The 21,312-nt window shown below is 44.3% G+C and overlaps 1 protein-coding gene across 10 annotated transcripts in view; it reads left to right on the top strand.

Moving 5' to 3' along the window:
* Positions 1–21,312, top strand: part of NAV2 (neuron navigator 2) — a 669,134-nt gene that overhangs the window by 341,902 nt on the left and 305,920 nt on the right. The window contains exon 1 of one of the 10 annotated variants that reach the window (XM_086959518.1): positions 8,413–8,566. The exons of the other annotated variants lie outside the window; for them this stretch is intronic. Coding sequence (XP_086815644.1) covers positions 8,536–8,566 — 31 coding nt within the window. The 5' untranslated portion in view covers positions 8,413–8,535. Of the gene's footprint in view, positions 1–8,412; positions 8,567–21,312 lie in introns of those variants that run through there. 10 annotated transcript variants of the gene reach the window in all.

Here is a 21,312-nt window from a genome sequence, read left to right as displayed (position 1 = left end):
CCTCTCTGTACCACTTGCCAGGAAACACCCACTTCTCCAAACCTTAACGTCTGACTTCAGAGAATCCATAGTTTTGGGGCCTGCATATGCATAGATTCACCACAGGTTCTGGGACTTACCAAGAGCCTGGAAGTCACAACAACTCTTGTGTAAGACAAGGTGCCCTTTAGCAACTCCCTACAAATGCAGGAAAACAGTCTACGAGGGACAGCAAACCTCCACTCATGCATTCTTATTTACTGAATTCAGGTTTTTTTTAGAACCCTTGTCCCTTTAAGAGGCAAGAGTTTCTTTAAAATAAAAGTCAGAATTCAAGTGAATGACATCGAGGGATCATGCAGTGTTCTCCTGCACTACTGTCTGCCTTCTCTGATTCCAAACACTCACACTGACAAGGTGTGAGCCAAACCAGGCCTCCAACTTGTGAATGGGATGGCATCTCATTTAGGGATTAGGTGTCGCATCAGTAGTTGTTTTACCTCAATTCTGGTTGCAGAGTGACAATTGTAAAGTTTATTTAGCAAATCTCAGACTAATTTCCAACTTGCAGTGCGGCCTTTGTACGCTGTGAAAGGTCTGCTGTTTTATGAATGGCAGGTGTTGTGAGCAGTGGTTGGTTTGAGGAAAAAAAATGCCAGGGCTCTCGTCAGGAGGCAGCTTGCACCAGCCCATTTGTCCTGTATGTGCCACCTCAAACATAACCAACTACTAACCATGAAAGTGGTAAGAGGATGTGGCATAATGTCCAGAGCTGCTGTCTTCGGAACTGGGGAACCAGGTTCAGATCTCAGCGTCGGCTGGGATTCTGGTCAAATCACTTAATCTCCCTGTGCCTACCTTAAATTAATGTGTCCGTAACTGGTGCTCATAAAAAGCGCTGGTGTAAAGTGCCGGGCTGAGTACCAAAAACCACAGGCCAAATTAAGCACAAGTTGTGAGTATGAAAATGGGTTGAAAAATAAGCCCCATAGTCCATAGCGTACAAAGCAGCAATCTGTACTTGTTCAGCAGCCAGGCTAGAGATTGGCGAATTCCCACCGTCCAGGGTTTCTGAGTAAATATTGTCTTTGTTATTAATAATGTAAGAAAGGTCACAGCTTCAGTTTCCAGTTACACATTATACCAGTAGCACAGGTGTCGTTGTTTGTTTTAGTTGTTAAAACCGCATGTGCAGTTCTTATATTCATCTAAACTGCTGTTAGGAAAGTGGCTGCAGGGGGCAGCAGAGGCCAAGAAGAAATGACAAAACAAAAGTGTTTTCCTACATTTACTTCCAACGGTTTAAAGCCAGGTGAATGTCCTCAAACTTTTCACTGCCATGACACTTTTTACTTTAGTAACCCCCAATTGACAGGGTTGTGACCTCGCTGTCAACATTTTCACACTTATTTCATTTGCGCTTCTCTTTAATTGTTCTGGGCCCTCTGAGACCCAAATTCTACTGCTTGACTAAGGTCAGTAACCACAGGCGTGACGAAACCTGATGTGGGAAAAAGTTAGAAAAAAAGTAATAGGCCAAATTGTGGGTGCGATTGAAGGGACAGATGTATCTTTCTACTGCTCGCAAAAACTGCTTGCAATTTAGGGCCAGTATTTCTGCAACCAGTATTGAATTATGTGAAGCAACCTATCTACTAATAATAAGTTGGTTAGTAAAATTCAGAATCCGATTGGGTCGCAGTCTAACCTGCCTAGTCAATATTTATTAACTAATTCACAAATTTCAACTCCCTTCAATTGAATACAAGCAAAGGGAAGGTGGCCTGCGAGGGCCAGTTGTTCACTATGATGTCTGTGATTGCATTTAAATAAAGTAGCTTTTTTATTTTTTTATTTTAAAGCAACCCACTTTCATTAAAGGAAACCAGCTTTTTAGTTGTTTTTTTTGTTCAAAGTTTTAAAAGTTTTGCTGAGATTTGGCAGCGATCTCCTGTACACTTCCAACTCCTCTAGAAACTGTTTCTCACGTTCACAAAGTAGTAGTTCTCCAAATGAGACCCCTTACCTCTTTAAAGTGAGTTACCATTCCGACTTGAGGATCAGTCTCTTTTCAGTGGCTTACAAACAGAATTACAGATTCAAACCATGGATACATAGGGCGCAGATTTGGCATTTGGAAGGGAAACCCCAAACATGCTCCTTGCAGTTAAATAATCTCTAACAGTTGCAATCCCATTTTAGGGGCAGGTAAACCTTTACTGACTCCTAGAGTGGGATTTTATGTAGGAAAAGTCTTTTTTACTGTTGCAAGCTCTGGTTTGTGGCTGTATAACATGTTAGTATATCTGGCTATTAATTTGCCTCAAAGCCAAACAAGGGAACACAGAAGACGGCCTTTGTCGATGGCAAACCACCGATTCAAGAAAAGGATACAAACAAGTTTGAGGGATGGGCTGGTAGAGGACTGGGGAGACCCCAATTAAACAAAACAGGTTGAGGGCAGAATCAGCAACCCTTCCCATTTCCTCCTGTCTGGTCCCATATTCCCACCCCCAAAAATAGGAAGCAGTAAACTTGATACAATAACATTGGTATAAGATACATTTTTGATTCTACAAAGGTAAAGAAGAGGGGAAGTTAAGTGCTCCAGGGTCTTCCTGGGCACGTGTGAGTACTGTCACAGACTTACTTGTGTGTCTGTGTTAAATAAGAGTGTAGATTGAGCACCAATGTGAAGATTTTTTAAATACAGCCAACTACTAAAAGCTGCCCTATTATCTAGTTAAGTGTACTAACGTATGGGAGGGGGGCTTAGTCCCTTTGCCAAAGGTCACACATTTTGCTAAATATGTGCTGAAGCCGAGATTTGAATATAGGGCTCCCCATATAACACTTAACAGCCACTTGACCACCTCTCTATTTTCGTGCATTCTGTTAAAATAACATTTTTGTATCCTAGTGACTTGGAATAAGTTCATTTTGACTAGCCTGGGTAATGTTTTACTAGCCCAGACTGGACCTGCGGGTCTGAAAGCGTATCAGATGATGGGCTGAAGGTCATTTAATTACAACGAGCCTTTTACCGTATGCTAACACTCAGGATGAAGGTTGCTGAAATGAACCCCATTTTAATCCTTAACCCATCCCCTCAACGAGTCGTTAAACATTAACTGTGCACGCGGAGGCCATTTGAAGCCTTCTCCTGGCCCACAGGACGGTTCCCAGTGCAGCAGATACTGACGCCTTTGTCTCCTGTTTTGAACCTGTCAACTACAATTATTTCAGAAAAGCCATCAATGAGAAGTGACCTTCACCGGAGCAGTTCTTTATGTGGGAATCAAGACTCCCCTGGAGTTTACTCATGCTGTGCTGCCATTGGACAAGGGAACTGAAGACTGTGCCTGGCCTCCCAGCCTCCACTTTCTGAAGAAACAGAACTTTGGTTTGACCTTCAAGGTGCTTACTCACTGGATGTCACTGAGGAGCTGTGCAGCGCCTGAGAACACTCTACCTACTGATGTAGAAAACTGACTTCTCTTCGAAGAGGATAACTGGATGAGTGTGGCATACAAGGTGCTTACTCACTGGATGTCACTGAGGAGCTGTGCAGCGCCTGAGAACACTCTACCTACTGATGCTGAAAACTGACTTCTCTTCGAAGAGGATAACTTGATGAGTGTGGCATACAAGGTGCTTACTCACTGGATGTCACTGAGGAGCTGTGCAACGCCTGAGAACACTCTACCTACTGATGCTGAAAACATACTTCTTTCCGAAGAGGATAACTGGATGAGTGTGGCATACAAGGTGCTTACTCACTGGATGTCACTGAGGAGCTGTGCAGCGCCTGAGAACACTCTACCTACTGATGCTGATAACGTACTTCTTTCCGAAGAGGATAACTGGATGAGTGTGGCATACAAGGTGCTTACTCACTGGATGTCACTGAGGAGCTGCGCAGCGCCTGAGAACACTCTACCGACTGATGCTGAAAACTGACTTCTCTTAGAAGAGGATAACTGGATGGGTGTGGCATACAAGGTGCTTACTCACTGGATGTCACTGAGGAGCTGTGCAGCGCCTGAGAACACACTACCTACTGATGCTGAAAACGTACTTCTTTCCGAAGAGGATAACTGGATGAGTGTGGCATACAAGGTGCTTACTCACTGGATGTCACTGAGGAGCTGCGCAGCGCCTGAGAACACTCTACCGACTGATGCTGAAAACTGACTTCTCTTAGAAGAGGATAACTTTATGAGTGTCGTATACAAGGTGCTTACTCAATGGATGTCACGTGGAGCAGTGCATCGCCGGAGTAGACTGTACCACCTTTTGCAGAAGGCTGGCTTCCCTTCAAAGAGGATAACTCAGTAAACATGGCTTTGACATACAACATGCCTGCTCAGTGACTTCCACTGTGGAGCTGCGTTTCTCCCATGTAGCCACGTCTGATGATACAGAAGACTGCCTACCTTTGGAGAAGCATAACTTGGTGAGTGTTGGTTTGACATATAATATGCCTTCTCAGTCACTGCCTCTGGAGAGCTGCTCATTGCCTATGCGAACGTGGCTACTTATGTAGAAGACGATAACTTGGTGTGCATGAGTATGACTTAAAACAAGCCTACTCAGTGAATGCCACTGTGGAGCTGCGCCTCGTCTGTCTATACCGTGCCTACGGGTGTAGAAAACCTGCAGTCAGATGAGGAGGATAACTTGGCGAGCGTGAGTATGACATACAACATGCTTACTCAAAGGATTCTGCTGTGGAGCTACGCATTGCCTGGGTAGACTGCCCTACTAATACTACCCTTTGGATAACTTGGTGAACATGGGTTTGACATGCAACATTCTTACTCAGTTAATGCCGTTGTAGAGCTGTGCATCATGCGTTTAGAAAGTACTTATGGACGCAGGAAGCCGGCTGCGCTTTGAAGAGATTCACTCGGTGAACATGTGTTCAGAGCAAGTGTCTACAACCACTAGACTCTTTACACATGTGTTCCTCAGACCATCATTGGTGCGCCTTGTTTTCCGTCCCTAGTTCAAGCTGGACTATTCGGGACCCCTCAGCCTCCATTTTCAACTCTACTGAGTTAGATGTGAGTTATTGAAAGTTAAGGCTTCCCCGGGTGACCCCATTGTGATCTCTTGATGACATATTAGGATCCTCGTTTGACTCTCTCCGCCTGTTTCGGAGGGCACTAGGGTGAGCAGTGTGCAAGGTCATGCTTCGTCTCCTAGTTTAAGCAAGAAAGTAATTATGACCCAGACAGGGGTGTCATCTTCATGCCCCTACCGGTGGTATTGCAGCATCAAACAGTGTAGCGCTTAAAGGGCTCTGTGATATCTGTACACCATATAATGGACATCACTAGTATCCATCTTAGTGGTACTCATTTTATCAACCTTCAAAGAGGAAAGGCTGAGTCACTATTAGTGGGATTTTAATCCAGTTCGTGGATTCGACACACTAGATTAAGAAACCGGTGCATTGACTAACGGCGCCTGCCTCTGCCAGGCAGTCTCCCATGCCTGCACATAGGCTGAGTGACTTTGTGCCAGATGTTACAGATGGTCAGGTCTGACCATTGCGCACACACTGCATACACTGCATCCACTGCAGGTCAACATAACATGGACAAAGAGTACTGGGATAGGTATTGAAGAGAAAAGGCTAAGGAGTTGATTTGAAATAGTTGTGCAAATACTAAAAGATAACAGACTTATCTGTGAAGCGCATGCTCAACCCCACATGCTTTCTTGGCGCTATTAACAAGTAACTACTGTTTGTTACTTGGGGCAGTGGTACCCATTTTATTGACCTCAGAATGGTGAAAGCCTGAGTAGACAACGTAGTCCTGGAAACAGTGAGCATTGGGTCACAAAGATCCCTGCAGTGGACTAACGTACTCTTGACGCATCAAACCGGGCCCTGGTGCAGTACTTATCAACACTTAATGGTGAACCCGTGTAGGGCATGCGGAGAGGTAATTATAGGCTCCATAAAAATTATTCTAAGAAATCTGTAAAATTGTCTTTTTTTTGCCCGGGCATGAAATCGTATTTACAACTTTTGCCAGAGGCCAAAACTGAGTGCCGTAGTACAAATCCAGCGGCATCTGAGCGCTGGAGCACTAAGCCAGCTGGGCAAATAATCCATTCAGTTTATATCGAGGCAGAGCGGGGCTAAACACGTATTTGTTTGTCATTTCTCCTTTTTTGGAGAAATGTGTGACTGCAAGTGGTTCTGAGTTCTTCCAGGGTTGGTTTCCATGCCCAATTAACTAAAGAGGGCCCCTGTCCACCAGAAGGCATCTGATGGCTATTACAACCATTTCACAGTATGTGTGTTTTGCTCTTAACTTAATTGCCTAAGGATGTTTAGACAGGTTGTAATTGAAGGCTAGTGGTTGGCACAAGTAATCTTTGCAATGGCTTGTTCAACATTCCAGAGTGCACACATAGTATTTCACTGTGGCACAGCCCCTTGGGGGTCTGTGGCTGGTGAGTCAGTTGTAAAGCACGCTTTCCATTGTGTGCATGTGTGCTTACTCTAGGCTTTCACAAATGTACCTTACGTGCTTAATTGCCTTTATGTCCAGCTTGCACTTAACGTGTTTTGTTCTTAAAGGAACATAGAACAAACCTTGTCTGGTTTTTAAATCCGACTCTCTTTGCTATCCATGATGTATGAAGGGTATGATTGTGAATAATGGGTAAACTTGACTGGAGGGTGTGGGAAAAATGTTGCCCTTTTGTCCAGGGTATTTATCAGGACTCCAGGTGACCCCCTCCCCTCACAGTGCCCTGCCATGATGCCTCATTTCTACTCAGAATGATGAATGACGAGTTGGGTCTGCAACTCTTTCCAGCCTGTTAAACGGTATCGCTTAGTGCCTGTAATGTTATTTTTCTGTTTGCATTTTAAGTAAAAACAGACTCCCTGCATTAGAGATAAACAGACATGGCCTGCCCTTGCAGCACTGAACACTTTATCTGATTGAACACTGGCAGGGGTGAACATTTGAAAGTTTGTTGACCCACTATTGCAATGAATCGCTCTCCGCTGCTTGCTCCCAGATGGTTGTATGTAGGCCTGCTCCATGTATAGGGCCTGCCTTGGGGAGACTAGCTGAGTAGAGCGAAGTGTATAAAACTGATCGGAGGTCTACAGATAACGACCTGCTGGTTCCTACCACATGTAAATGTCTTTGAAACAAAACAGCAGAAAGAAGCCCACGTTTTAGAAAAGTTTCTTCAATTAAATTTGAGGTTGAAATAGCCCTGACCGGCCTTGGGCAGCTGCTTCTGGCAGTGACCAACCTTGGACAGCTGTTTAAGATGTGAGTGTAGCATTTAAAGGGATAATTTAATCAAAACCACAAGGTAATACATGTATTTTCTGATAACTCTGTGAATAGGAGGGAAGTTGGTTGCAGGCTTTGTCAACTGTAGAGTAAATGAGTGCAGTGCCCTCGCCTGTTTGATCCGGTTTATTGCACTTCGACAACTACAGCCAACCCCAAAATAAATTAAGAAATGAATTGAAGAAACATGCTGAATCCTTATGACTACCTGTACCAGGATGCAAAGCGATGAAGCAACAGCTGCTAGGGCATACCATTGGCATTCACTGCAGGGAATTTCAGTGCAGTGAAAGAGTGCATTTTCAAGACTAAAGGAACCAGGAGGCAATGGAAGAAAGTAAAGCTCTGAGCCCTGCCATAGCTGCACACCTCAAAGCCATTTTGGCCAGCTGCCTTGTCTCCGTACAGCCACACTTTTTCTGCATGAATATCGGAGCCATTTGGAACACTTTTCAACAAATGTGACATTCTAGACAGTGCAATGAGATGCAGGGACACGTCCTTAAAATGCTTCCATGAACGACTACCTTTATTTCTCACTTCCCAAAAATACTTTGTGTTGATCAGATTTCGTTCTGCTTTTTCCCACGTCAGACTCGATTTGCTTGGACTGTCCGTTAACATTGAATTCGCGGATGGCTACCGTTTCGCGTTTTGCCTGCGTCAGGCCATTTTAGAGCTTGCTTAATACATTCTGTCCCATTTGAATTGAGGTTCTGTTCCCTGAAATATTCTGGTTAATGAGCTGTCATTGCTCAGTACTGCAATCTATCTGCTGCATTTGTGCTATAATGAACCGAGCTCTCTGCCCAGGCCTGCCCTGGCACCGCCCCGGTCTCTGACTCCGAATAGGGATTTGCAAATGAGAGGGATCTCTGATTTTCCCCTAATTGATCTTGAAAAGTCAGTGAACCTTCATGAGCGGCCTGCTGGATCATCACAGAAATTGATTTTTTTCCCCTCTCGTTTTGTTTTAACTGGACCAGTTCAACAGCATCCCGGCTAACTCTGCGCAGTTAGGTATTAAGAGGAAGCGATGCAAGCAGATAACCGGCTGCGCAGCGGCGAGCGTCCAGGCGGGAGTACGGATGTAGGACCTGCGTCTGACTCCGACTCTTAGCAGGAGAGCTGGTGTTGGAAAGAGGCTCCTTTGCTCTTGCAGGAGACCTAGTCTTGTTCTGAGGTCTTCACTGGAAGCCAAGACCCCTCGGAGGTGACGAGGATGAAACATACGTGTCGTGAAGAAAGGACCAGTAAGTATCTTGGTGACATTATTTGGGACAGGCGCTACAAACCGACCCAGAGAACTCAATGGGCAAAGTAAGGAGTGTTGATTTTGTTACTTTATATTATTGCAATTTCTATAGTGCAAAAACAAATTTTTGCATGACATTGCGGGCACTGCTTAATTTGTGCTGGTGAATGTAGGTAGCTCTTTTGGTAGTCAGGGGTTGGTGTTGCAAAATGGTGCTGAATTGATTCAGCTTGTCAGGTCTTGCTGTCAGTCAGTGTTATGGAGGGTTTTTTCCTCTGTTGGTGAATCTGTGAACTTCAGTGAGTTGGGTGTGGTTGTTTTTGCTATGTGATGGTTTAGACTGGATGGCTGTACAGAATCACTTATGGTTCTTATACGATGGCACATGCCCGCTGTCTGGGTGAAGTTCATGTTTGTCAGGCGAGTGGCGGTAGTGAGTGATCTAATGGCATGTTTGAAGTGTGTTGTGTGTGTGTCCGGAGTTCTCTCCCTGTGTCCTCTGTATGACAGAGCATGTTTTGCGCTGGCAGAGAGTGACTCTGTGCCCAGGGTGGCACCATCTGTATAGAATAGCTCCTCTGCTGCGTTGGATGTTAGTTTCGAGCTCGGTCTTCATGTGTTGTGTTGTAGGGTAGTGCATGTGGTGATTGTCTGTTTCTCACAGCAGTCACAATGACCTTCGGTGCTCCAGTCATATTGTGGCTTCTGTTTCAAGGTGAGATCTGCTCTCGGTGCTCTTCAGAGCAGCTGGATTCGAGCACTTAGGCATTCTCTGGGTGGGAGCTGTTACTTTAATCAGGTGAGCAAGGTCACACGCGAGTCTGTTGCAAAGTTACGGGGGATCCGGCCAAACCTGGGACTTTGGAGCTTGCAACCCCCACTCGTCGGCTACAACAGATAAGCAGCAGTGCAGGGGAGAGGTCGTTTGCCAGAGTAAATGTTTGCATTGCTTGGAAAACACATCCCAGAGGCGCATAAAGAGTCCTTTTCATGCACATCTCTGTTCTTCAGCTTTGTCGTTAATCATTTGGTGTTAGTTATTTCAAAAGTATTGTTTTTCGCGTTAAGCATCAAATTGAGTTTGTATAAGAGGCAGTTTGGTGTGTGTGGGAATGTGTGGGGGTAAAGAGTGGGTTAACGTGAGCTGTAAAGGTATGTCATGATTGGAAAGGCATAAAAGTAGTGTGGGATTCATTTTTTTTATAGGTTGATGTTATTTATTTGAAACTAAATAAAGGACTTGCAGTAAAAAAAGAGCTTTTGCAAGTGTCCCCAACCCCGCTGAAGCAGCGCCTCCCGTTATGTTTTTTAGTTTTTTACTAGTACTTGTTGTTTTACAGTTTATAAGGGGAAACTACAACACCAGAAGGAAAGGAAAATAGCTGGAGTGGGCAAAGCTGCTCGCACCTGCTGTGGTATTCCTGGGGAGCAGCTTTTAACATTTCTGTGTTTGTGGCTTAGAGGCTCCTATCTCTGAAGCAGTAGTATCTATGATACAACATTAGTAAGTAGGTCAAGATGCACAGATTGTGAACTTATCCAATCTTGCATGGACATTTTTTGTGCCATAAAAAGCATGATAGCCCTGGTGTTGCAGCTACACCTATTGGTAAAGGCCCCCCTCCTCCTTGGTTGCGGCTCGGCCTATAACTCAGGCCTGGGCCTTTAAGAAATGCCATAGGACTGGGCAGTGAGCGATAATGCTGTTAGAACATTCCATATCGTGAGATACAATGATCTACAATAAACACGGAGAAACAAAACGACAAGTGTTGGCCTCTTGGAGCAGAAGGTCTATTATAAGCATTATTGGCCCCGAAGCTCTACATTGTCTCCGGGCCGCTCTCACCATTCCAGTTCTTCGATATTAATTATTAGGGCATTAACACAGAATTATCTATTGGGCCTTGGAGTGAGTATTGCCAGACTTCCCTCTGGCGTCCAAGGAGTGCACCCTTGGGTGAGTGTTGCTCAAGCATGAAACTATCCAAGCCTCCTTCCTGACCTGGGAGACGCCAGGAGCTCTCCGTGGCCCCGGCTCACCGGGTTCAATGGTTAACCATTTCCTTGTGCGTGAGGAAACCCGCTAGGTCTTCGGTCCATTGCTACCGGTGATAACTGCGGAGCGCGTCAAGTTTAGAAACTGCGGACTCCGCTCACTGGGAGGACCTGAGGAGAAGCCGAGCATGGATGGGTTGGGAAGTAAGTGGGCAGGGAAGGCCTGAAACTGGGATGCATAGATGACATTATAGTGTGTGCTGAACCTTGGAGAAGATCTCTTTGATGGAATATTGAAAAGAAATATGATGTACAGAACAAAGGAATTGAAAAGGGATGGAAGGTACAGAAATGTCACAGAGCCAAAGTTCGGATGGGGAAATCAGTACATGGGATGATGAACAATTTAGCAGGAAGCATAACATGCAGAATTAGAAAAAGGGGAATCGAATGAGGAGGAGCGTTATGTAGCTTGTGCACATTTTTTATTGTTAATCATTGCAAAGGTTTCACTTTGTCACTTGCATGTTAAAATCCTAATTTTGCAGCAAATCATGTTACACATATCCTTTTTTAACTAACAACATGATTCTGCATATTATATACGTACACGAATCAGTTATTTCAGTGTTATTGTGTATACAAAAACAGCTAAATTTAGACTTGGACAGAAACATTCTAGAAACATTTGCCATAATGCAAACAACTCTGCTAAAGGTAATTTCCAGAGCGCGATTCTGCATCCCTTTCTAGCATTGACTGCGTCCAATGACATTGATACTTATGTCCCTAAGCAGCGAGCATTATCCCTCAATGCAGCGAAAAACTTTGCACAAGCTAAGGTACACGGGGAAACTTTGCAAAGTTTCTGAAGGGTTACAATCAGAACTTCACAAAACTTTGCCAGGTTTAAAAAAAACTGCTCTCCCCATCTCAAATAAAAGTAATCAGAGCAGTGCGAAGAACAGCCCTGGGCCATACACAGGCCAATGAGAAAGGGGAATAGGTGTATATTTATGACACTGAACCCAGATGCATAGCGGCTGGTGGCTTCATTCTTTCAGGGAGCACTAAAAACGGCTCAGCCTAAGCTGCTGGTTGAAATCAAACTTCAGCTGAGAGTTTTAGCAGTGTTTGAAATGTGTCCCATGAGCAGGTGAACACTTATCTTTCAAAGATTTTGACACCCTAATTGTTGGTCTTAGTAGAAAGTCAAAGGCCTCAATCTTCCTAATTGTTAGCTTCCTGTCTCACCTTAAAAGATTATTCTCCCTGAGCAGAGCCAGGTTTGGTGGCTCGGTGGACTTGTACATCCACTGCAGGGACCTGTGTAGGACATTATGATCACAGGTTCAAATCCCGGCTGGTGCACCTTTCATCCTTTGGGTTCAGCTTTTCATCTTTCCAGACTCCTTAATTTGGCTGGGGTTGGAGGTGCAAGGGTTCCAAGGTGTGCCGCTGCTGCGCTGTAATGTCAGTGTTCGAAGTAACAGCTCACCCAGGCACCTCTCCTATGTCATGCCAAAGGCACTTGGCCACTGCTTGCAGAGCTGCTCCGCCCATATGCACCAAGACAACTGACTGTGCTGCAGAGCGGGTTCTCGGAACCCTCTACTTTGAGTGAATCATATGTGCTGCAGGTGAATAAATGGTTGCGTGAAATGCGCCAGTTTTGAGTGCAGGAGGTGGTTAAATGGTTGCTTGAACTACACACAAAAGGGTGCAGCAGGTTTGGTGGTAGCAGTTAAATGATTGTGTGAACTGCACACAATTTGTGTGCAGCAGGTTTGCTGCAGGTGGATACATGGCTGCAGGAGTAGCACACACTTTTAGCTGCATGATTGTCAGCATTGGGCGCAGCAGGTTTCGTGGCAGCTGTTAAAGGGCTGCTTGACCTTTACTCAGTTTTTGGTGCAGCAGGTTTGGTGCAGGTGGTTACACCCTGCATGAATTGAACACAGATTTTGGTGCCGCAGGTTTTGTGCAAGTAGTTTACATGGCTGCATGAGTTGCAGCAGGTTTATAGCTGTAGGTTAAGTCATGGCTACTTCAGATGCACACAGTTTTGGGTGCAGCAGGTGGTTACATGGCTGCATGAATTGCACACAATTTTGGGAGCAGCAGGTTTTTACCCAGAAACACAAGACGTTGAGCATCCCTGTTGAGACTCGACCCTGGTGATGTGATTTAGTAATGTCAAAGCTTCATGTGTAAATACACTTTTTTGAATTTTTATGCTGTATTATCATATTTTATGTGATGTTTGTTATGTGTTTTACATAGCAAGCATATTCAGGGCTTGGCTCGTGCACGAGCTGTAAGATCCGAGCCAGACCATTGGCTCAGCTCTGGCTCGGCTCTTCCTGTAAATCTGTTGGCTCGTCCACCTCTGGTGGAATGAGATGCCGCCGTTCAGGTAGTTGGGTCTCAAGTTGTGTATCGCCTTGAATGTGTGTGTGTGAGGAGTTTGAAATGAGCTGTTTGTGTATCAGGAGCCAATGGTTGGTCTGATGTGAACTCTGTGTAGGGCGTTGAAGATGAGCCTGACTGCCAAGTACTGGGTGGTTTATAGTCTTCTAGTGAGTTGCTTGCTGATCCCAGCGTAGAGCGCGTTCCCGTAGGCCAACTTGCTGGTGACTAAGGCACTAGTGGTGCTTGGGAACCATTCACAGATCTTCCTCAGCATCTTCAGGGTGTGAAAGAAGAATGTAGTGATGATGTTGACTTGTGCGTTAATGTCCAGCTTTCTCTTGATGATTATTCTGAGGTTCGTAGCTTGGGCGTGGGTCCGAGATCGGGCAGCCATCAGTAAGAGTTCCATGGTGAGGTGTCCTTGCTGAAGATCACGTCGTCATGTACTCACCAGTCAGCGACTTGCCTTACTTGTGGCACCAGACTATGATCTCGCTCACTCGAAGGAGAAGCAGTACTGAGCGACTCGTCTCACCTCCAGCACCAGACTGTCAACTTGCCCCATTGAAGGAAGGGCAGTAAGTCAGCGAGTAAACTTACTTCTAACAAGAGGCCAGTACTCCGCAACCCGTCTTACCTCTATCACCAAAGTATCAGCTCGCACAGTCATGGACAGGCAGTTCTCAGCAGCTTTCCTCACATCTAGCAGCAGACTGAAACCCATGGCATCACCACTGTCCTGTTGGGTCCATCAAGTGAACGGACGTAATTAAGGTATCTCATATGTGAATATGTAATTGACAAAACAGCTGGGCTTTGAAAATGACGTTTTCTGAATGCCCATGCTCTCATTAGCTTCTTACTAAACTATCACAAAGTGCAGTCCTTCCAAATTTTCAGTAGGAGTAATTACGAAAAACATCTTTCACCTATGTACTAGAGATCAGGACTTTGAACTTCAAGCTGGCGTAAAACCTAGCAGGTGTAAAACCTATAGATCTGAGATTTGCATATTACCAGTCTCTTTTCAGTTTCAGTTTTCTGTAGTGATGATGATGATGATGATGACGATGATGAAGGAGGGTCTTGGCGAGAGCTTGTAAATAGTATAAAGTGTGCGCTTGTTCTCAAACGTAGATTGATAATACAGTCATTCAAGAAAGGCAGCCCTGCAGGGGCAGCTCTTAGAAATCTATGAATGGAACGCAATTTTTACAATTCAATTACATATTAATGTTAATGTTTTGAATTAACTCCTAACGTAAATGACAGTCGCGTGTCATCAATTTGTTTACTAAATACATTACTCATTTTGAAAATAAGCAAATAGATATAGCAGCCTTTCCAGATATTTGTAATGCAAAACGCAAATATTACCAGTGTGGTAATTGTCAGTTTCAGGGTGCTTTTCAACATGGGAGTAAACCCTTTTGCTGTCTCCTTTGAAATGGCATAAACACATACTCCACCTTTCGGATGCACGCCTCCTTTTACGTAGCTTACGCATTCCTGTCTTATATCAATTCCCAGAGCTCCTTGGGGTAGTCAGGACCCACGGTGTCCTTTGCATAAAGTTTTTTATTTTATTTATTTTTTAACGTTGTCTAACTTTAAGACTCCCTAGAAAGTGTTTCTCCGAAGCGAGGCTGTGTGAGTGTTATTAACAAAACTATGATTTGTCAAAACAGGAGAATTTAAAGTTTAGAACAGAATATATTTGTCAAGAGCAAATATTCTTTCCATGGATATTTTTTTTTGTTTTAGTGCCCATTCAGTGATTGGTCTCACGGCTCTTCCACTCTCCTGGTAGATGGGGCTGCCTCCGAGAGCACCTTTACTCTGGCCTCTCAATCCTCATCGGGGAACCATGTGCCCTTGTTTGTGGCCGGCCATGTGAAGAATCCGCCGGATTTTACAGTAACTACACACAGATAACATCCCCCCCCCCCCCCCCCCCCCCCCTGTACCAAGACAAAGAGAGGGCCCCATGGCCATGCTTGGCTGGCCTCTTTCAGGCCCATCTAATTGGGAATCACAGCAACAAATAACGCCACTGTTAGTCCAGAGAACTAAATATAAACAAAGGCGGGTTTAATGAAATGTCAATGCATCCAAAGCCAGGACATTTCTAGGGCAGAATTAGTTTTCATTTTAAAAACACTTGTGTTGTCTTGGTGCCCTGCTGTGTTATTTATTTATTTATTTATGAAGTTTTATATAGCGCGAACAACTTCAAATATTAGTATCGGAGTGCTGTACAACATAGCAAAAACATTGAATGTACAAGGGGAAAGATATAGAATCTGAGGGGCCGATTCACAGAACTAATCTGAGACAAGATCCTAAACTTACTACTTTTGGTATTCACAGAAGGCATTTAGTAGTAGTAAAGTTAGGATTTTGTCTTAAGTTAGGATTTTATCTTAAGTTAGGATTTTGACTTAAGACCAAAATTTAAGACAAATTTAAGTTTAACTTAAGTTTAATTTGAGACAAAATCCTAACTTAAGACAAAATCCTAACTAACCTACTACTAAATGACTTCTGTGAATACCAAAAGTAGTACGTTTAGGATTTTGCTTCAGATTAGTTCTGTGAATTGGCCCCATGGCGTGACGCCCGCACGCACGCAGTGAAGTAGTGTGGCTCACTGGTTAGAGGCGGCAGACCCGAGAGCAGAGGACGGCCCGGGACCAGGGTTCGATTCCCGGCGCGGCAGGTTTCTGGACCAGGGTCAGCGGACTCGATAATTCTCTCGCCTCGGTGCCCACTCTGATCAGCGATCACACTCGGCAACTCTGGGCATTAGCTTGCCTCATCTTCACTAACGGCCCCACCAGACCGCCGGGGATGCCTGGTCTCACCCTGGAGATACCCATTAAGGGACCATCTCTCAGGGAAGCCAGGAAGGGTTTCGCAGCGGTCGAAGCGCCTTGGGACCCTACGGGTAAGTAGTGCGCTATATAAATGCCAATACATTTACATTTACATTTACAAGGGAGGAAAACATTCAGTGACCGACTCTAGTTTGCTGCTCATTCGGCCTCAAACCACTAGCAGAGCCACAGCTCAATAAATGTCACTGTAGGCAACTGCCTTGCAGCTCCTTCACAAATAACCGTAAGAGGGCGCAAGATTGTAACAAAATACCCACCACCCCACAGAAAAAGACCTTGTTTTTTAAGGAATAGGAGCACTGAAATGCACAATATTTCAGCTGGGGCTCAAAATACTTGCTTCGTATTAACATTTGTATAATGCTTAACACCCCTATATGGAGTTCTTGCCTCCATTAGTAGCACGTGTAGGGTGTGTGGTTGGGAGGATGTGGTCTGTTTTATTACCCCATGTGGGAAGTATTTGAATCCCAACAACAACAAGTATCTGCGTAAACCAGGCTGGATCTATTTGCTTTGTGAGTGCTTGTTAGAAGTTTGATATAAACCAGTATCCTCAATTATTTTGTTCTAAGTTATTAGAATTGGTCATTACAACTGCAATGTATGTGACCATCGCTGTTTGTGTGCTAGAGAGGCCCAGTTTTGGATGCCCATGTAATCCGAACACTGTTGTGGTCCATTGACTCGCATCGTCTTCAGCCTCCGCTTCAAAGCTCTCATTTGTGCCCATTATGAACACCCTCCCACAACCAGAACTCACTGGGACGACTAAAGGTGGCTCGGCTCACATGTGCCGTACAGGAGCTGGAAAATCGAAGCAATTTAAAGTCTTGGTGTTGTCAATGCTTAGTGAAGTCAACTCCAATTACAATACAATTTGCAGTGAAGCAAAGAAAGGTTGCAATTGTTAGCAAATTCAAAGTCCTTATTTATGTCATATATACAATGTATAGACAGTAACATATTGCTAAAACACCATTGTAGCCAGTGGGTCCCAAGGCGCGGCCTATTGGCTTTCACAAAACTTTTTTCTACAGGCACTTAGGAGGTGTCGATTCTCAAAACAAACATTTGCTCCTAAAAATACCTATATCTTTGATAAATGAGTGATTTACCTAGGAGTAAAATGCACCCAGAGGTACTTATATACACAGTGGTTACGTGAATTCCACTTTAGTTAAATGTGTCAGATTCACTGATAGTAAATAGAGGCGTAAATTTCATAAGTAAATGTAAGCAGCTCATGTGTAACTAATTCGTATTCAAATGTAGGAAAAGGCATCTTGGCATCTTCTGAAGTGCCAAGGTCAGGCTATGACCTTTACTTACAGCAGGCTCACAGTTCCGCAAAACAGAAGCATAAAATGCCTTCCTCTTTTTAAGTGTAGCAAATTAAACCTTTTTGTTTCCAACAGACATACATACATCTTCCGCGTAAATCTTCGTAAATGCATTTTATTCGTTTTACCCAAACAGGATATTAATCATCTGTATTTTTTAAGATATTTTTGAGGGTTCAAGTTTCAAGTTTAAGTTTATTTGTTTGATTAATTAAAATCTTACAAAAATGTGACCTTAGAGAAAATATCAGCATCAATACACATTTAAAACATCGTGCTAATAGTAAATGTCATTAAAAGAAAAAAAAAATAAGACTAGGTAAAATTTTGCTTAAGACCTTTGGCAATCACATTTAAAATTTTTACAAAAGCAACATTCATTGGTAAGTCATTCGGGCTTAAGCACGCCATTATTGCTTGTCTACAGGTTCTTATATCTCGTGCATTAAACAACCTCCTGAGGATTAGTCTCCTTTCTGAGTCTATAGCAGGGCACAGACATACCAAGTGCACAATGTCTTCTTTTCCCCCCTTGCAAAGTCTACATTTTTGAGGGTTCAAGAACTTTTGTGGGTTTACTTTTTCACTTTTCAATTGTCCATCTGCAGGTTTCCTGCTCAGCACTTGCGAAATGGCCTGTGGCCAGATGTGCTTTGTTGCTATGGGTTTTTTAGTAATTAACCCCATGCGTAATTATGCACGTAATTCGTAGAATGTTTTCTTCAAAATTTAAGCCTAACTAGCCCCTCGAGTAAAAGCAGCCAGTTAGTTTGTCCCCAGGTGGCTGTCTAAGTGCCTGCTGGGCCAGTTTCCTGTTTCCCAGCAGCTCTTCCTTCAGTTCTGTATTTCCCCTTCCTGTGTTTTCAGTAGACGGAAATATTTAGACAAATGTAACCAGCTCAGCTGCAAAGAGAAACGCCGTCTGTCCTCTTATAAGGCCTTCTGATGGACAAATGAACTACCATTCATAGTACTTTTGATTGTTTTGTAAATAAAATCCAGTGACAGCAGGACTCTGCATCAGCTGCCACATAAGTATTTGGTAACTACTTGAATTACTCGGAAAACTGGGCAGACCAACTAAGTGAAAAGATATTTGAGGTTGTCCATGTAAACTAATAGAACACGTATATATTTTATAGATAGGCTATTAAATGTTTGACAACCCAAGTGAATTTTAATAAATTTTAAGCAGAATAAGTGTGCCTTGGAAACACTTTGCTAGACATGTCTATTTTGCCATTTAGAAAGAATCCTAAATAAATTCCAGGGATGGTAGCTTTAAGGTAGTAGTCTTTCTTTCTCTGTGGGATCCTTATTGACAAAGATTGTGTAACAAAAATGTGAGGGTAAATAAGTATTTTCAGTTTCCTCAATGCTTATACTTTGTGTTGCGTAGACATTTAAATATGTGCTGAAAAGGCACACATGAATAAAGTTTGTCATGTTGTCGATTCAATATTTGAATAAGTCCCCTGGTGGGTAGATAACTGAAGTGCACTTTGGGCGAGTAGGGTATTGACTTTTGTGCTCTGTGTTTGCACTTGTAGGCCAGGCCAACACTATGTGCTCGAGTCAGGAAGCTGCAGCAGAACTCTAGTTCCAGCAGCCTCTAGTCTAGACGGAAGGAAAGCTCTTTGTCCAGACTATGGCCTCCGTATGGAGAGGATGTGGCCTAACGGCTAGGGCGGTCCACCTCAAATCTGGGGAACAGGGTTCGAGTCTCGGCAAAGACGCACAACATCCTGTGATTCTGGGCAAATCACTTAATCTTAAAAAATAAATATGTCCTCATGTAACGTGCCTGGTGCTCGTGTAATATCCAATACCTTCGGGTCAAGTTCGCGCTTTATAAAATTCCTGCAAAAAAAAAAAGAACTACCACTGATTGTCCTGTATAGTGATATATAATATAGTTTCTTTGAAAGAGAGTTTGTCCTGGTGACTTTTTCTGTCTGGTTCTGGCCAATAGAAGCTCTTCTGCTACCTCTATTTGACACTTTGTGCAACACAGCAGATGGAGAGAGTACCTTAAACTGGGTAATTACTGAAGTCCCGGCTCTGACAGTGTTAGCACCAGTGGTTTTCGCTCTTGTTGTTTTAGCTCTTGTGGTCGTGGCTCCAGCAGACAAAGCTCCTGTATTATCTCTGGTGGTCCTGTTTCCATTGGTTTTATGTTTTGCAATTTTAGCTCCGGCAGTCGTTATTTTTGACAATCTTATATCAATTGATTTTATCTATTGAGGTCTTAAGCCCGGAAGTCTTAGCTCTAAAGGTCTTGGCTCCATCGGTCGGTTATCTGGTGGTGAATGTTTCTAGCGGACATAGCTCCGGTGTTATCTCTGGGGGTCTTATGTCAAGTGGTTTTAGCTATTGCGGCCCTAGATCGTGTGGTTTAGCGGGGACAGTCTGATCACTGGCAGATGTAGTCCTGGTGAATTTAGCTCCAGTAGAGTTGGCTACAGCTGCCTTAGCTCCGGCAGACGTATCTCCGACATTTTCTATGGTGGTGTTATTCCAAGTGGTTCTATCTATGGAAGTCTTAGCTCAGGTGGTCTTAGCTCCAGCAGACGTACATCCGACATTTTCTATGGTTGTGTTATTCCAAGTGGTTCTATCTATTGAGGTCTTAGGTTGGGCGTTCTTATCTCCAGCAGACGTATCTCTGACATTTTCTATGGTTGTATTATTCCAAGTGGTTCTATCTATGGAAGTCGTAGCTCAGGTGGTCCTAGCCCCGGCAGACGTATCTTTGACATTTTCTATGGTTGTGTTATTCCAAGTGGTTCTATCTATGGAAGTCGTAGCTCAGGTGGTCCTAGCCCCGGCAGACGTATCTTTGACATTTTCTATGGTTGTGTTATTCCAAGTGGTTCTAACTATTGAAGTCTTAGCTCAGGCGGTCTTAGCTCTGGCAGACGTGGCTCCGGTAGGCATAGCCCCAGCATTATCTCAGGCAGCCTTCTTCGGCCGTAATTCTTCAAGAGGTAGTAGAAAATTGTCACTAGCCAGGACAATTTTGAAGGGTCAAGAACCTGCTCTTGGCCAAAAGTGTAACCTGGGCTGTCAATTGTTAAATAATGCAAACTGGACAAACAAGGCATCACTCCACTGGCTACACGCTGGAGGGAGGGTGGGAAGTGGGGCGAGTAAACCTCACATCGAAGTAAGCAGATTTTTACAGTACATCCCTTGGGCGTGCTGCTCAAAGTGGGTGAATACCTCAGGCTCCTGGACCGAATACGAGTAAATCATTGTACTTTGGCACACTTCATTTTTCCGGTGCCGAATTTGCTCCCTAGGGGGCTTCAATGCACAATCAGCTGCCCCGCCCCATCTACCCTGAGCTGTAGTTTGTTGCCAAAGGAGGGGAAGTTTTTTCCTCTTGACTTCAAAATATAAGACACCTCCCGGGTCACCCGCGCTGGCATGGGGCTGGGGACTGTTACACAATTGCCGCCACCTAGGGTGCCGGTGCCCTCAGAGCGTGGGGCATGTGGGGAGGGGGAGGGTAGCTATGCTGAAGGCAAAGGTAAGCTGAAGGTCATGTGCTACGTGGAGTCCATTGAAGGCGCTTGCCGTGGTGTTCCAACACGAGAGGGCACTAGTTTGTTACAAAACACCTCAAAATAGCCCAATTGTTAGAAGAGAGCGCCCACAAGGCACCCTTTTGCCTGGAGCACATACAATCCTTGCGCCAGACCCAATGAGCTGGAATGTTCACACGTATATAGATATTTAGTATGTTTATTTTTATTAGGGTTTCTTGTGCCGCTTCAAAGCGCTTCAGCTGGTCTTCCCTCACCATGGTTTTGAAGGGTGTAGAGGCCACTGTTCCTCGGGTGCTTCATATAACACGATCCCCGACTTCTACAAGAGCGCCAAAGTAGAACTGGGAGGCATGGTAGGAGAGCAAGCCTGTTACAAGGTATTTCCAACACAGAAAAGTGCCACACTCCCTAAGAAAGCACTAGAATAAAGGGCCCCCGTAGATTGTGACGCAACCGGAGTGCCGCATACTCCGCCCGATCAAGATCCAAGGCCGCCAAAAGCTTCCTCGCTTCCTTAAGCTGCCTCCAAATCCGGGGAGCCCC

The sequence above is a fragment of the Lissotriton vulgaris genome, chromosome 2_2 (genome assembly GCF_964263255.1).
Source record: "Lissotriton vulgaris chromosome 2_2, aLisVul1.2, whole genome shotgun sequence".
Lineage (NCBI taxonomy): Eukaryota > Metazoa > Chordata > Amphibia > Caudata > Salamandridae > Lissotriton > Lissotriton vulgaris.
The sequence above is the reverse complement of the archived record's forward strand: the minus strand, read 5'-3'. Positions and strand labels throughout refer to the sequence as shown.